Source organism: Chrysochloris asiatica, unplaced genomic scaffold, assembly GCF_000296735.1.
Source record: "Chrysochloris asiatica unplaced genomic scaffold, ChrAsi1.0 scaffold00016, whole genome shotgun sequence".
Classification (NCBI taxonomy): domain Eukaryota; kingdom Metazoa; phylum Chordata; class Mammalia; order Afrosoricida; family Chrysochloridae; genus Chrysochloris; species Chrysochloris asiatica.
The window spans coordinates 4,508,271-4,523,779 of NW_006408534.1; the positions used below are offsets into that span (position 1 = coordinate 4,508,271).

The following is a 15,509-nucleotide window of genomic DNA, read 5'->3' on the forward strand; positions in this document are numbered from 1 at the left end:
AAGTCAGGACAGTAGCTCAGGGTTGAATATTAGGATGTAGTTAAACACAAGGTCAATAGTTCAAACCGACCAGCTCCTCCACAAGAAAATGATGACGTTGTCTGCTCCTGCAAAGACTTACAGTCTCAGAAATCCTATCAAACATTACTATTATATTTTACAGAATCACTACAAGTCAGAATTGACTCATGGTAGTGGATATACCAGGGCCTAGAAATCTGCTTCTTATTTTAAAATATTACTCTGAACATTATCTTAGTTCCATCAGGGCTCCCAATGTCCCGAAGGATAGAGAGTAAATGCTTTAGTTAGGCAGTCAAGACTTCCTAGAGCTTTCCCCCTTTGTATCCTGGTACCATAACTCCTCTTGCTGTTCCTTCAATTCCTCATACTCACTGACTTCTTACCTTTGCCCCTCTCCTTTCTTTCACTTGGAAGATCTTGTATTGCCTCAGCCATATCCTAGCCAAACCACTTGTCCTCATCTTACCCATGAAAACCTCCTCCCTAGCTGATTGTAGTTCATAACACTCTTTACTTTTCTGGAACAATTAGAGTGAACTTACCCTCTGCACCTTCATTTTGAGACTGATTTGTATGATTTTTTGCTTGGAATATGTAATTCCAAGTAGCCCTTTGAACAGTCACAACAGGAAGAAACTTTGAAGAGAAAGGCACAATTCAAGTTGAGCACAGTGAAGAGCTCTCGGTCAGGAGTCTCAAGAGCTGGCTTGTTTTTTGGGTGTTACCATAAATAGCCAAGGATTTAGGGCAACATCTTAGCTGCGTTGGGCTATAATCTCCTCTATAAAAAGAGGAGTCTAGATCAGATACTCCAGTTTCTTCTACCTACTAATTAATTCTGGTTCTGAATTGCTGGTTTTACAGAATGAAGAATAGTTTTACAGAAAGAAAAGGACATTATTGGGATCATCTTTGACCTGTCCATTTGGAAACTACTTTTCAGAATAAGTAAGTATACTAAAAATTACATCTGCATAATTATGTGAGGAGATTTCAAAAAGTTCATATAAAAATGGAATTGAAAGTTAATGGAATTTTTCTGTGAACTTTTTGAAGCCCCCTAATACAATAGCCCATCAAGTGCAAATGATACTGAATGAGAAATCAACTCTTGCCTTCTGTTGATTAGTTATCTATGGGATTCCCAATAAATACTTGTTTTTTAGGAATTCAGTTATAAACATAGCAACCTATGATAAAAAACAGAACCAGAAATTAGACAGAATTTACACAAAGAATGGCCATATGTATATTATAAACTGTTGGTCACCTGTCATCATCTATTCAGTCATATTCTCCCAACCATACAACAGAGAGCTACACTTGTCAAGATCATTGTGAAGAAGCAGTGTATCAACCTTGTAAGTGGCAAGCACATTGCAGGTATTTCCATTTTGATGAGTTGCGGTCGTGTTTCATCCCATGCTATGCGGACCCGTGACCACAAGCCACATGTGGTTTGTTAAATTTGAATTTAAATAAATTAAGATTAAATTAAAACTTCACTTCCAAAGTTACACTAGCCATATTTCAAGTTCTTAACAGAGGCATGTGACTAATGGCTACCATATTACACAGCGCCTATATGGACCACAATTATCAGCACAGTACTGGTCTAAGACAAAGATATTCTGATAAGAATAAATGCTGAATTAATGAATCAACAGCATTGTTCTCTCCTAACTACTTAGTAAGGAAGGCATATGGTGGTCCACACACATGGGGATACCTCATGGTTAATAACAATTTACAGTTACGTAGCAATGCACCTGCCAACTTTTGAAACATTTTCATGTATGTGACTACCGTAGGTATCTAGTTCTACTATAATAGAAAGATTCCTGGTATGGTACTATAGGGTAAGTACTGTACTGCTAACTACAAGGTGGCGATGAGTCAGAACTGAGTCTACAGCACTTAGCAACAACAGCACTATGATTCAAATACCATAAGTGAATGGCTTCAAGAAACAAAAGTTTATTTTCTCAGTTTAGAAGGCTAGAAGTCCAAATTAAGGTGCTGGCTCTGAGAGAAAGCTTTTTCTCTGTGTTGGCTCTGGAGAAATCTTGTCTCCTCATCTTGTTTCCTGGTTCCTTGGAGATCTCCATGTGGACAGGCATAAGGTTGGCCTCAATCATCCCCCATCTCTGTTTGCTGGCTTGCTTGTTTAATCTCTTTTATATCTCCAAAGAGATTGACTAAAGACATATCCTATACTAATCCTGTTTTATTAACATAACAAAGGCAGTCAGTTCCCAAGTGGGATTATAATGACAGGCTTCAGGATTCACTACACATGTTTTGAGGGGCACAGTTTAATCCAGAACAATGACTTATGTGCATAACTTGATTCAAACTTTATCATCCATCTTTGAAGTAGCCAAAGAATCATTACTTTCATTTTACAATTCAACAAATGTAGTGACAGAAAAACTTGTCCTGTGATCACAGGTCTCCAAAACTTTCTGAAGATATACTACTTAAGCTATAAAATGAGGACCATAACTAGACTCACACTTGGAAGTCATTTCCTTAGGAAGAATGAAAAAACAAAGAGAGTAGATGAGACCACAGAAGGAGAGAGATGAGATGCCCTCACAGAACATATATAGATAGGGTTGTGATACATTTCAGCTGAGGTTAGGAGTCAAGATCTGTAAACTGAGAGAAAATCAAGTTGGAATGGCTTTGTAGGGACTGGGGTACTGAGGGTACATTTTAGACCAGAGAAGACTTGAGGTATTTGGAGAAGCACATTCTATCTCCAAAAGTAATCAGTTAAGAAATATGTGAAAGCTAGGAGCAACCTAGTCAAGGATGAAAACCAGACAGACATTGTCTAAGCATGAGAACCTAGGTAGATATTTCTCCAGGTTGCCAGGGACTGCCTGGGTACAGTTAGATCCTGCAGAGCTAGGCAGCACAAAAATGCAAAACAGCATGGTTTCCCCAAAGACCAGGAGAGGGGAGATAGCTTACCCTGGATGCAGACAAATGTTTTATAGTAATACACTTCAGAAAAGACCAAAGTCAGTGGGAGATAAACTTTGCTATTCCTTTGAGTAGTGGTAACAGTTAATGGCTAAAAATAGTTGTTGTTGTTAAGTAATGTGGAGTCGGTTCCGACTTATAGTGGCTCTGCACAGGATTTCCAAGGCTGTAAATCTTTATGGGAGCAGAAAGCCTCATCTTTCTCCCACGGAACAGCTGGTAGTTTCGAAATGTTGACTGTGAGATTAGCAGCCGGACTTTTAACCTCCACGCTACTAGCAGCATGTATTCAGCTATTACTTTGTATGAGCTACTTGCTGAGGGTAAGTAAAAAAGTATTTCTACTAGGGTTCCAGATAAAATATGTACAGATTTATTCCTAACAACACATGTTTAAACAAGTCTGTGAGATCAGTAGATGACTACAGACAGTTTCTCTCAGTGATACACTTGCCTTAGTCTCGTTACGGTGCCTTTCAAAAAAAAAAGGCTCAATCAAAATGTGGCTTCTGAAGGGATCGCTGCTGGGTGAGTTCAATTCAGGCATTGAGGTCAGCTCAGAAGGTTATGGTGACTGTTTTTTAGGATTCCCAAGGGGTAATCTTGATAGATTTCTTCAAAGGATATGGTTTGATCATGGGGACTTATAGGAAGAACTTTAAGAAAATGGGAAATGGCACTGATGAGAAAAAGACAGGCAAGTTTCACCGAGAAAATTTTCCCCTGTCACAAAGTTCCTGCTTAATATTCTAGGTTAGCTAGGGCTGTCTCTGATATGAAAATTTTGTTAGGAGACTTTACCCCATCTATCTTACAGCCCTGATCTTGCTTCTTTAGACTTCTTTTGTTCCCCAAACTCACAGAACATTTAGAAGGCACACAATTCGAGTCCCTCAAGGATACTAAAACTGCCATTTTAACTTGGTGTAAGTTAAAGAACAGAGAATTCTTTGGAGGAAGGTTACAAAGATGGAAACACCGCCTTCAGAAGTGTGTACACCTAGATGGAGGAGATGTCAAGAAAAAATAGCTTCACCAGAGATGGAGGCAGACATGAAGACATGGAGAGATAGAGCAGCTGAGGACTCCAGACTCATGGAAAGAGAAAGACTGCTGGCGGCCAGGAGGCAGGCTTGCAAAATGTGCCCTTTGGTTGTTTAAATGAGTATTTTGATGTACATCCCACTGCCCTATAATAACAACAACAATGTAGGGAATAGAAGCAAATACTGTTGAGTGATGATGCACAGAAGTGATTGTAATCATTGTAATGAAACAGTGAGCGTAAAACTGATGTTCTCCCATGTAAACTGTCACTGAATTTGCAATAAAAACTTTTAAAAAAAGTAAATGGGAGTGGTAAATGGGAGAGCACTCCTGTCCACACTTTTAAAAAACCAACAGCTTCACATTTTTAAAAAAGCTTCACAATTTGATATTATTGTTTAATAAAGGTTTCTATAATTTTATGTTGTTGTTGTTAAGTGCCATCAAGTCGGTTCCACCTCACAGTAACTCTGATAGGCTTTTCAAGGACCATCAGCCTTGTGGTTAGCAGTCCAGTGCTTTTCCTAAAGTTCCACACACAATACTTTCTTATTTACCCTCATACATGAATTTCATAACAACTTCATAAGTTAAATACTATTCTTATCCCCATCTGAGTTTCCTGAGGATTTCATAACAAGATACTACAAATTGGTAGCTTTAACACTTTTTTGACATACAGTGCCTAACTACATTTCTGGAATTTAATGGAAAGTTGCTATCCCACTTTTAGTACATGCAACCATCTGGTGGAGGCTTATGTTGTTGTTAACTGCCATCGAGTTGGTTCTGACTCATAGCGACGACCCCTGTATAAGGTTTCCAGGGAGTGTCTAGTGAGCTTGAACTGACCTTGTAATTCAAACCAGCCTTGAAGTACAGCATATTAACTCATAGTGCCACACCTAAATCTGAATAAACAGGCCTCACTCATCCCACCAACCCCAGCTTTAGAGACGCTCAGTACATGTGTATCCACTAATTATATCAAGATCCTATTACCTTGAAAAACATTTTTTCCTTTCAATCAAAATGCGTTCCATTACTGAAAATGCAAGGTTTCAAAAATTCAAAGCAGAAAATTATTTGGTCTTGAAAGGATTAAAGAGCAGAAATTTATATCCTCATAGTTTTAGAGAGTAGGCATTCTAATTAGTGTGTCAGTTATGTTACTTCCTTCTTTGAGCCTTCTCTAGTTTTGGTGGCTGTTGGCAATCCTTGACATACCTATGCCACTTAAGAATGCATCTGCCTCCATCATCACCTGGCTCTATTATCCCCCTCTCTCTTTTCAAATACAACTCAGAAGGGATTGGAATTAGGACCGCCCCCCAAATATGATCTCATTTCATTTAACTGATAACATCTGCAAAAAAAAAAAAAAACACCTAAGTCCCTAAACAAGGTCTTATTCACCAGTGCAGGTGTTAGGAACTCATCATATTTTGGGGGACCCAATTCAATCCACAGGAGTTCTGGTATGGCACTGTGGGTTAATGCACCAGACTGCAAGGTTGGTTTGAAGTGCAAGGCTGGTGGTTCAAGCTCACTAGCCACTCCTTGAAAACCCTATACAGGGTCACTATGAGTCAGAACCAACTAGATGGCACTTAACAACAATAATTCAAACCATAACATTCCCAATTATAGATAAGAAACCAGTGGCATGCTGAAGCCAGTTCTTACCAGTTTGTTGAATTTTTGTTAGTCAGTTCACATCATGTTGTTAGCTTGAAATCAGTCATTGTGGATAAAGTTACATCGTGAAAACTGGTAAATTCAGGCCTTTATCTCCAGAGAGCCAGTTTGGTAAACATTTACCAACAAATCACCAAACTAGGTTCAAAGAGATTTAGTAACTTTCAGAAGTAACACAAATGGGAGCAAGTGGTGGCACCCAGGTTGTGTCAAGGCTGCAACTCCCACAATCTTAACCACTCTGACTACAATTGGGACTTTTTTATGTTGGGGATAAGATTGTTCGCCTTTCTCAATCACCAAAGTAAAGCCATCTTGCTCACCATGGACTGTGGGGTTAAGGAGGAAGGACTTTGAAAAGCTTTTCTTAAAGGCCAGGAAGTCAAGCATTTCACATCTCTAATAACTCAAGATGGTTCTAAAGGCAAAAAAGAGTCATGATTTTAACACTCTGGCAATTGATGCTGATATACAAATTATATGTATATATACACACACATATATATATACAAATCACATATATCTATACAAATTACATATATATACTAATTACATATACAAATTACATATATCTATACAAATTACATATATATATATATATATACAAATTACATATATCTGTACAAGTTACAAGGAGCTCTGGTAGCGTAGTGGTTAAAAGTTGGGCTGCCAACCGCAAGGTCAGCTGTTCGAAACTACCAGCGGTTCTGTGGGAGAAAGATGAGGCTTTCTGCTCCCGTAAAGATTTACAGCCTCGGAAATCCTGCACAGAAACCGACTCCATGGTACTTAACAACACTTAATTACACACTATATATATACCAAGTCCTGGTGTGGCACTGTAGGGAAAGCACTGGACTGTAACCACAAAACTGACTGTTCAAATCCACCAGCCAATCAATCTTTGGACCCTATTCAGGGTGACTATGAGTTGGACCTGATTCACAAGCACTTAGTAACAATAACAACAACTTATATATATACATATTTTAAATTTCTCCTCAGTGAATTTTATAAAGGAGAATAGTCAAGACCTCATTCAAAGGATGGGAATAACTGTTATCAAGCAAATTACGGACGACCTATTTGTACTGAACGTTCTGAATTATGAAGAAGTAAGTATCATCTGCTGTGAGAAGGTTGAGCAGGATGCCGCAAGAGGAATCATCCACATGATTTTGAAGAAAGGTTCAGAGGCCTGTAACCTCTTTCTTAAATCTCTTGAAAAGTGGAATTATCCTCTATTTCAGGACTTAAATGGACAAAGTAAGTATTAATTTGCTTTTATCTGTTTCTATACAAAGAATAAGCTATAAAGGAGGTCCCTAATCCCCTCGACAGAGCTTCTGTTCTCTTCCCTCTCGAAGCCGCGTAGCTGAGGGCTGTGGTGGTGGCACCAGATAAATAACTCCTGCTAGAGAATGATTTAATATTCTTTCACTTCAAAATAAAACTGGACCATAAATGCTTTTATTGAGGCAAATGTCTTTGTAGTGCCCAGCATTCCTCAGTCTGACCAGGATTTTGTTTGGGTGAATTGTCCAGTTGATACCTACTCCATGACTCCATACATCATGGAAAATAGAGCCTGACAAATTCAGAGAATAATCCTGCTTTTTATAAAATATTAACTTAGCTTCCATTTTTTAATTAGTAAATTATGTCAAGACAAATGTGAATCAAAGATAAGGTTAGATCTACTAAAAGTTACCCTTAACCATCATTGTAAGCTTTTATTCTGCTAAACCCAAATTCATGACCCTAACATCCCCTTTTAAAGTTGTTGATAGAAAGGAGGAACCAGAAGGCCAAAGGGAAAGGAGAGGAGAGGTGACAGGGAAAACCTGGAAGAGATTTTTGGAACCCTTTGTGCCAGCTCAGAACTAGGGAAGAGATTAAAGGCACCAATGGAAGATTTCTAAGCATCACTCTGCTTCCTTCTGCAGAACTCTGGTTTCTGGGAAAACAGGTTTGAGTCCTCTTTAACATCATTTCTTCCTTAACAGGTCTTTTTCACCAGATGTCAGAAGATGACTTAGACAATTTGGCACAGGATTTAAAGGACTTATACCACACTCCATCTTTTCTGAACTTCTATCCCCTCGGTGAGGATATTGACATCATTTTTAACTTGAAAAGCACCTTCACAGAACCTGTCCTGTGGAGGAAGGACCAACACCATAATCGCACGGAGCAGCTAACCCTGAGTGGTCTTCTGGAAGTTCTTCAGAGTCCCTGCCTCATCGAAGGGGAATCAGGCAAAGGAAAGTCCACTCTGCTCCAGCGAATCGCCATGCTCTGGGCCTCCGGAAAGTGCAGAGCTTTGTCCAAGTTCAAATTTGTCTTCTTTCTCCGCCTGAGCAGGGCCCAGGGTGGACTCTTCGAAAGCCTGTGTGATCAGTTGCTGGATATACCTGACACAATGCAGAAGCGGGCTTTCCTGGCCACACTGCTGAAGCTACGGCAGAAAGTTCTGTTCCTCCTTGATGGCTATAACGAATTCAAACCCCAGAACTGCTCAGAAATTGAAGCTCTGATTAAGGAAAACCACCGCTTCAAGAATATGGTCATCGTTACCACCACTACCGAGTGCCTGAGGCACATCAGGCAGTTCGGTGCCCTGACTGTAGAGGTGGGCGACATGACCGAGGACAGTGCCCAGACTCTCATCCGGGAAGTGCTGATAAAGGAGCTTGCTGAAGGCTTGTTGATGCAGATTGAGAAATCCAGAAGCTTGAGGAATCTGATGAAGACTCCACTCTTTGTGGTTATCACTTGTGCAATCCAGATGGGGGAGAGTGAGTTCCACGCTAGCACACAAACCACACTGTTCCGTACTTTCTATGATCTGCTGGTTCATAAAAATAAGCATAAACATAAAGGTGTAGCGGCCGGTGACTTCACTCGGAGCCTCGATCACTGTGGAGACCTAGCTCTGGAAGGTGTGTTCTGCCACAGGTTTGATTTCGAACCTGAGGATGTGTCCAGCGTCAATGAGGATGTCCTACTGACAACTGGCCTCCTCTGTAAATACACAGCTCAAAGGTTTAAGCCAAAGTATATATTCTTTCACAAATCATTCCAGGAGTACACAGCAGGGAGAAGATTCAGCAGTTTGTTGACATCTCATGAGCCAGAGGAGGTAACCAAAGGGAATGGTTATTTGCAGAAAATGGCTTCCATTTCAGACATTACTTCCACGTACAGTAACCTACTCCTGTACACATGTGGGTCATCTGCCGAAGCCACCCGGATCATTGTGAAACATCTTGCAACAGTGTACAAACATGGCAGCCTCCATGGGCTTTCCATTGCCAAGAGGCCTCTTTGGAGGCAGGAATCTATACAAAACGTGAAAAGCACCACTGAACAAGAAATTCTGAAAACCATAAACATAAATTCCTTTGCAGAGTGTGGCATCCATTTATTCCATGAGAGTATATCTAAGTCAACTCTGAGTCAAGAATTTGAAGATTTCTTTCGTGGTAAAAGCCTATATATTAACTCAGAGAACATTCCTGATTACTTATTTGACTTTTTTGAACACTTGCCTAATTGTGCAAGTGCCCTGGACTTCATTAAATTGGACTTTTATGGAAGAGCCTCAGTTTCATGTGACAAGACTGCAGAAGACCCCAGCAGGACCCACATAGGAGAGACCTCAGAAACCTACATTTCCAGCAGGGCTGTGTCTTTGTTCTTCAACTGGAAGAAGGAATTTAAGACTCTGGATGTCACGCTCCGAGATTTCAACAAGTTGAATAAACAAGATATCAAATATCTGGGGAAGATTTTCAGCTCAGCCACAAGCCTCAGATTGTACATTAAAAGATGTGTCGGAATAGCTGGAAGTCTCAGTCCCATTCTCAGCTCCTGCAAGAACATTCATTCTCTCATGATTGATGCCAGTCCGCTCACCATAGAAGATGAACGACACATCACATCCGTGACAAACCTGAAAACCTTGAGCATTCATGACCTACAGACTCAACGGCTGGCAGGTATTTTAAACATCAGTAGTTTAAACCATAATGATGCCTGGCTAGCTACTGTGGGAAAATTAGATATCATATAGTACTGTTTTAAATTTCCTAATAGTTTCTAGCAAGGTCCCTGGGTGGCACAAATAGTTAAGCACTCTACTACTAGCCAAAAGGTTGGCAGTTTGAAGACAAGCCTGGCAACTTGCTTCTGAAAGGTCACATCCTGAAAACTTTATAAAGTAGTTCTGTACTACACAGAGAAAGGTTTCTATGAGTTGGAATTGACTCTAAAAGGCAACTAATAACTATAGTTTCTAGGAGGTACCAGGACTTGGAAGGGAGGTGGGAAGGTGGGGGTGGGAGGGAAGGAGAGGTCCAGGCTACCTGATTTCAAAACCACCAGCTGCTCCTTGGAAACCCTATACACGGTCTCTCTGAGTTGGAGACGACTCGATGGCACTTAGCAATAACAACAAGGAAAATTCTCAGGGGTAGCACTATAGTCTAATTGAAAAGCAGTAAAGTGGGAGCTCTGGTTGCATAATGGTCACAAGTATGGCTGCTAACCTCAAGGTCAGTAGTTCGAAACTACCAGCCGTTCCATGGGAGAAAGATGAGGCTTTCCACTCCAGTAAAGATTTATAGCCTGGAAAACCCTACACAGGGTTGCTATAAGTTGAAACTGAAAATTCCCAGCCCTAGCACTATAGTGAAAAGCAGTAAAGTAGGTTAAGCTTGTCTCTAGCAAATCATCTTCTTTTTTGGCATCTCTGTTTCTACTCAACATTCATTGCTTTCTTGCCAAGTGACACTCCACTGAATGAATAATTAAAACAAATAAGGATCAGCACAAAGCTGGTTCCTCTGAGGCCGAGGTTAAAGATGTTTCAAATATCCAATTTTCCAAAATGCTGTACCATTCCATCATGTCTAACATCAACTATTGCTTCCTCCCCTCAGTACTCTGCCTCTCCTGTCTTTGAGTTCTAGAATCCACTACATAACATAGAACTCAAAAACTAACAAGGACATGGCTCACACAGTTGTGGAGGCTGGTAAATCCCAATTCTCTGGGTGAGGCATCAGTGTGGAGGTCTCTTCTGATTCACATGTGCAATCCCTTGGTGGACCACAAGCACCTTATTTGCATAGTTTCACCCAATCATTGTGTGTGAGTCACAAAGATTGTAACTAGAAGGGTCATAGGTAAGTAAATCACTGCACTATACCCATCTCCAAGTCTTAGAGGAAATCCATCTTGCAGACCTGCAGAAACTACTGGCCCATCTGTGAAGTTGTAGAACATACCCAGCTCTACCCTCCAACTATCTGCATTCTGAAAGATTTCAATAACAAACTTTGCCTAAGATGAAGACATTTCAGACTCAGACTTGTAGGGGCAATCTTTCTGGGTAAATGAAAGTCTTCCCCAAATTCCAAATAACACTGAAAGCAAGTATCTTCCCCACCTCTGTGGATCAGACTTCATGCCTTCTCAGGGCCAGGGCTGCTGTATGCAGGGAAGCTTTGGGTGCAGGAGCCTTATTTTACTTAACTAGCAATCTGGTGTTAGTCAGAATTCACAAGTGATTTACCAGCCTGATCTGCCTTACTTATCTGCTCACAGAGAAGTTTTTTTCTGTGATTTTAGGTATTCTAAGAATCTAGAAATTTTGTACAGATCATTTCAACCTTCTACTCAATGTAGCAATTCCTTCTATAAGACTGTGGAAAGTTACCCAGACTTTATTACAGTGTGAACAATTAACATGCTCAGCTCCTAATCAAAAGGTTGGTCCACATTTGAATCCACTTAGAGGCACCTCAGAGAAAGGCCTGGAGCGATCCACTTCTGAGAAATCAGCCATTGAGAACTCTATGGAGCACAGGTCTACTCTGATATACCTGCGGTCAACATGAGTTGGAGTTGGTTCTATGACAGATGTTTTTTTTTCTGTTCCAGCCAGCTCACAATTTCTTCTTGATGGCTTTTTCTTTGTGCTGATATTGCAAACTGGAGGTTGCATTTAACCTACATAGTGTTAATTTTTAAAAAATTGGTTGCCAATGTTTTGTTCTTAATTTTTTAATTCAGTTATTTTTGTGTGTGTGATGTATCCACGTGAGCCAAATTATGAAAGGATTTATGATGAAAAATCACCTTTCTGCTCACATTCCATAGCCATGACTTCCCTCCAAGTTGCCAACTTTTTGTAACTGGGAGATAGCATGTGAAAATACAGGTTTCTTATTTCTCCTAAAAATTGCTAGATTTGACAACAATATGCCCACACTCTCACTTTGTAAAAAGCAGCTAGAATTGTATGATTGACTCCACTGTTCTTCAGACAAGACCCATCATTTCTAGTTGTGCATATACCTCCACCAGTCTTATTTCTCAAAATAGCATTATTCCCTGGCTATGTTGGACATCTGAGTTTCTAACTAGTCCATATTCTTTCTTGTAACAAAAAGCTGACACCAAAAAACCCACTGCCATAAATCGATTCTGACTAATAATAATGCTATAAAGGGTTTTCAAGGCTGTAAATCTTTATAGGAGTGAAGATTTCTCCTATGGAGTGGCTGATGGGTTTGAACTGCTGACCTAATGGTTAGCAGCTCAACACTTAACCCACTTCGCCACCAGGGCTCCTTAGCTGAAAGCTAGTTCCTTATGTATATTCAATGATTGCTTTTTATTTTGCCTTCTGAGTCCCGTCTGAGTATGTAGTCCTCCTTAACCATCCTCAGTTCCTGTATCTATTTCTCTGGGCTTTACTTATGCTGTACCATCTTCATCCAAGCTGGCGACTTAAAAAAGATAGGTAGTAGTAACCATAGTAATAATAAACAGCATAATCGAACACAGATACCAGGTATTTTTAATGCACTACAGAGCTCTGGTAGCGTAGTGGCTACGAATCAGGCTGTGAACCTTAAGGTCAGCAGTTCGAAACTATGAGCTGCTGCTCCATGGGAAAAAGATGAGGCTTTCTGTTCCCATAAAGAATTACAACCTTGGAAACCCTGTACAGGGTCGCTATGGGTCGGAACCAACTCGACGGCACTTAACAACAACAACCAATGTATTAGCTCATTTAGACAATTTAACAATCTTAAAAGGTTTGGTACTCTTATTTTTTTTATTAGGCTTGGTTGTTGTCAGGGGCCCTCAAGTTGATTCCAACTCACAGCGACCCTATGCACAACAGAACAAAGTACTGCTTGGTTCTATGCCACCTGCACAATATTGTTATGTTTGAACCCATTGCTGTTGCCACTGTGCCAATCTATCACGTTGGGGTCTTCCACTGTCTTTCACTAACCCTCCACTTTACCAAGCATGATGTCCTTCTCCAGGGACTAGTCCTTCCTGATTATATATGTCATAAATATGAGAGATAAAGTCTCACTATCTTGGCATCCAAGGAGCATTCTGACTGTACTTCTTCCAACACAGATTTATTTGTTCTTCTGGAAGACCATGGTACTTTTAATATTCTTCTCTAACACTGTAATTCATATGTATCAATTCTTTTACAGTCTTCCTTATTCATTCTCCAACTTTCACATGCATATGAAGCTATTGAAAATACCATGACTTGGATCAGACGCACCTTAGTCCTCACACTGACATCTTTTCTCTTGAGCACTTTAAAGAGGTCTTGTACATCAGATTTGCCTAATGCAATACTTGTTTGATTTCTTGACTACTGCTTCCATAAATTTTGTAGTGGACATAAGCAAAATGAACTATTTGACTTGTGTATTTTCTCCATTTATCATGATTTATTTATTGGGAAGTCGTGAGTATTTTTGTCTTCTTTACATTGAGATGCAACCCATACTGAAGACTGTGGTCTTTGCTCTCTCTTCTTCATCAAGTATTTTAAGTACTCTTCACTTCCAGCAAGCAAGGTTGTATTATCTGCATCCAATCCTGTTGCCATATTCTTCTGCATATAATCCAGTTTCTCAAATTATTTTCCCAGCATAAAGATTGCATAAGTAGCATGAAAGAATACAACCCTGAAGCACACTTTTCCTGATTTTAAATTATTCAGTATCCCCTTGTTCTGTTAAAACTACTACCTCTTGGTCTATGTACAGGTTCTTCATGAGCACAATTAAGTATTCTGGAATACCCATTCTTCACAATGTTATCCATAGCTTGTCATAATCCACACAGTCAAAAGTCTTTGCATACTCAATAAAGCACAGATATGCATTTCTCTGGTATTCTCTGCTTTCAACCAAAATTCATTTGACATCAGCAATAATATCCCTCGTTCCAAGTCATTGTTTGAAACCGGCTTAAACCTCTGACAGTTCCCTTTTGATGTACTGTTGTAGATGTTTTTGAATTATCTTCAGCAAAATTTTACTTGCATGTGATATTAATGATATTGTCAAATGATTTCCACATTCTGCTAGGTCACCTCTCTTTGGAATGATGAAAATGTGGACCTCTTCCAATCAGTTGGCCAGGTAGTTTTCCAAATTTCTTGGCATAGATGACTAAGTGCTTCTAGTGCTGAAGCAGTTTGTTGAAAGATTTCAGTTTGTATTCCATCAGTTCCTGAAGCCTTGTTTTTCACCAGTGCCTTCAATGGACCTTGGAATTCTTCCTCTGTACCATTGACTCTTGATCATATGCTACCTCTTGAAATGGTTGAACACCAACCATTTCTTCTGGGTACAATGACTCTGTGTATTGCTTCCATCTTCTTTTTGTGCTTTCTGAATTATTCAATTTTGCAAATAGAGTCCTTAAATATTGCAACCCGGGGCTTGTATTTTTTTCCTCAGCTTTAGAAATGCTGAGCATGTTGCTCCCTTTAAATTTTCTAACTCCAGGTCTTTGCATATTTCATTATAATAATACTTGACCTTATCTTCCTGAACTGCTTCTGTTCATTTTGAGTTGTGTATCATCAGCAAATGAAGGTCCTGAGAGCTTTACTCCATTTGATTCATCACAGTCAACTCTTCTTTGAGGAGGCAACTCTTCCCATGTCACATTTTGAGCGCCTTCCAAGCTGAGGAGCTCATCTTCTGGCACTATATCTGACAATATTCTGGTGCTATTCATACTGTTTTTATCTGCCACAATTATATCTGACAATGTTCTATTGCTATTCATAAGGTTTTCAATATTTAAACATTCAGAAGTAGTCTGCCTCTCCTTCTTCCCAGTCTGTTTTAGTCTGGAAGCTTCTAAAACCTGTCTACCATGGGTGACCATTCCAGTATTTAAAATACCAGTGGCATAGCTTCCAGCAGCACAGCAACATGAAAACCACCGTATGACAAACTGAAAGACAAGTGGTGGGTTATGCTCTAGTAAGACAAAATGTTGTTAAGAGCTATTGAGTCAGTTCCAACGCATAACAACCCTGTATAGGTTTCCAAGGAGCAGCTGATAGGTTTGCACCACAGACCTTGTGGTTCAAACTGACTTTATGGTCCAGTGCATTACCATGCAGTGCCACACCAGGACTCCATGATATGATGTGCATACCATAAATTCACTCCTTAAAAATGTATAGTTCACTGGGTTTTTTTTGTGTGTGTGTTTTTTTATTTTTTTATTGTGGATTGAGTGAAAGTTTACAGGGCACATCATTAGTTTCACATTCAACAATTCATATAACTTGTTTCATTACATTGATTATGTTGTTGTTGTTGAGTGCCGTCGAGTCGGTTCCGACCCATAGCGACCCTGTACAGGGTTTCCGAGGGTGTAAATCCTTACGGGAGTAG

General features: G+C 39.8%; 1 protein-coding gene across 1 annotated transcript in view; it reads left to right on the forward strand.

Annotated features, from left to right (window-relative positions):
• Window positions 1-3,298: 3,298 nt before the first annotated feature.
• Window positions 3,299-15,509, forward strand: part of NLRC4 (NLR family, CARD domain containing 4) — a 47,380-nt gene continuing 35,169 nt past the window's right edge. Inside the window, exons 1-3 of the mRNA XM_006835275.1 lie at window positions 3,299-3,338; window positions 6,766-7,026; window positions 7,767-9,761. Of these exons, the coding sequence (XP_006835338.1) occupies window positions 3,299-3,338; window positions 6,766-7,026; window positions 7,767-9,761 (2,296 nt within the window). The remainder of the gene's footprint in view (window positions 3,339-6,765; window positions 7,027-7,766; window positions 9,762-15,509) is intronic.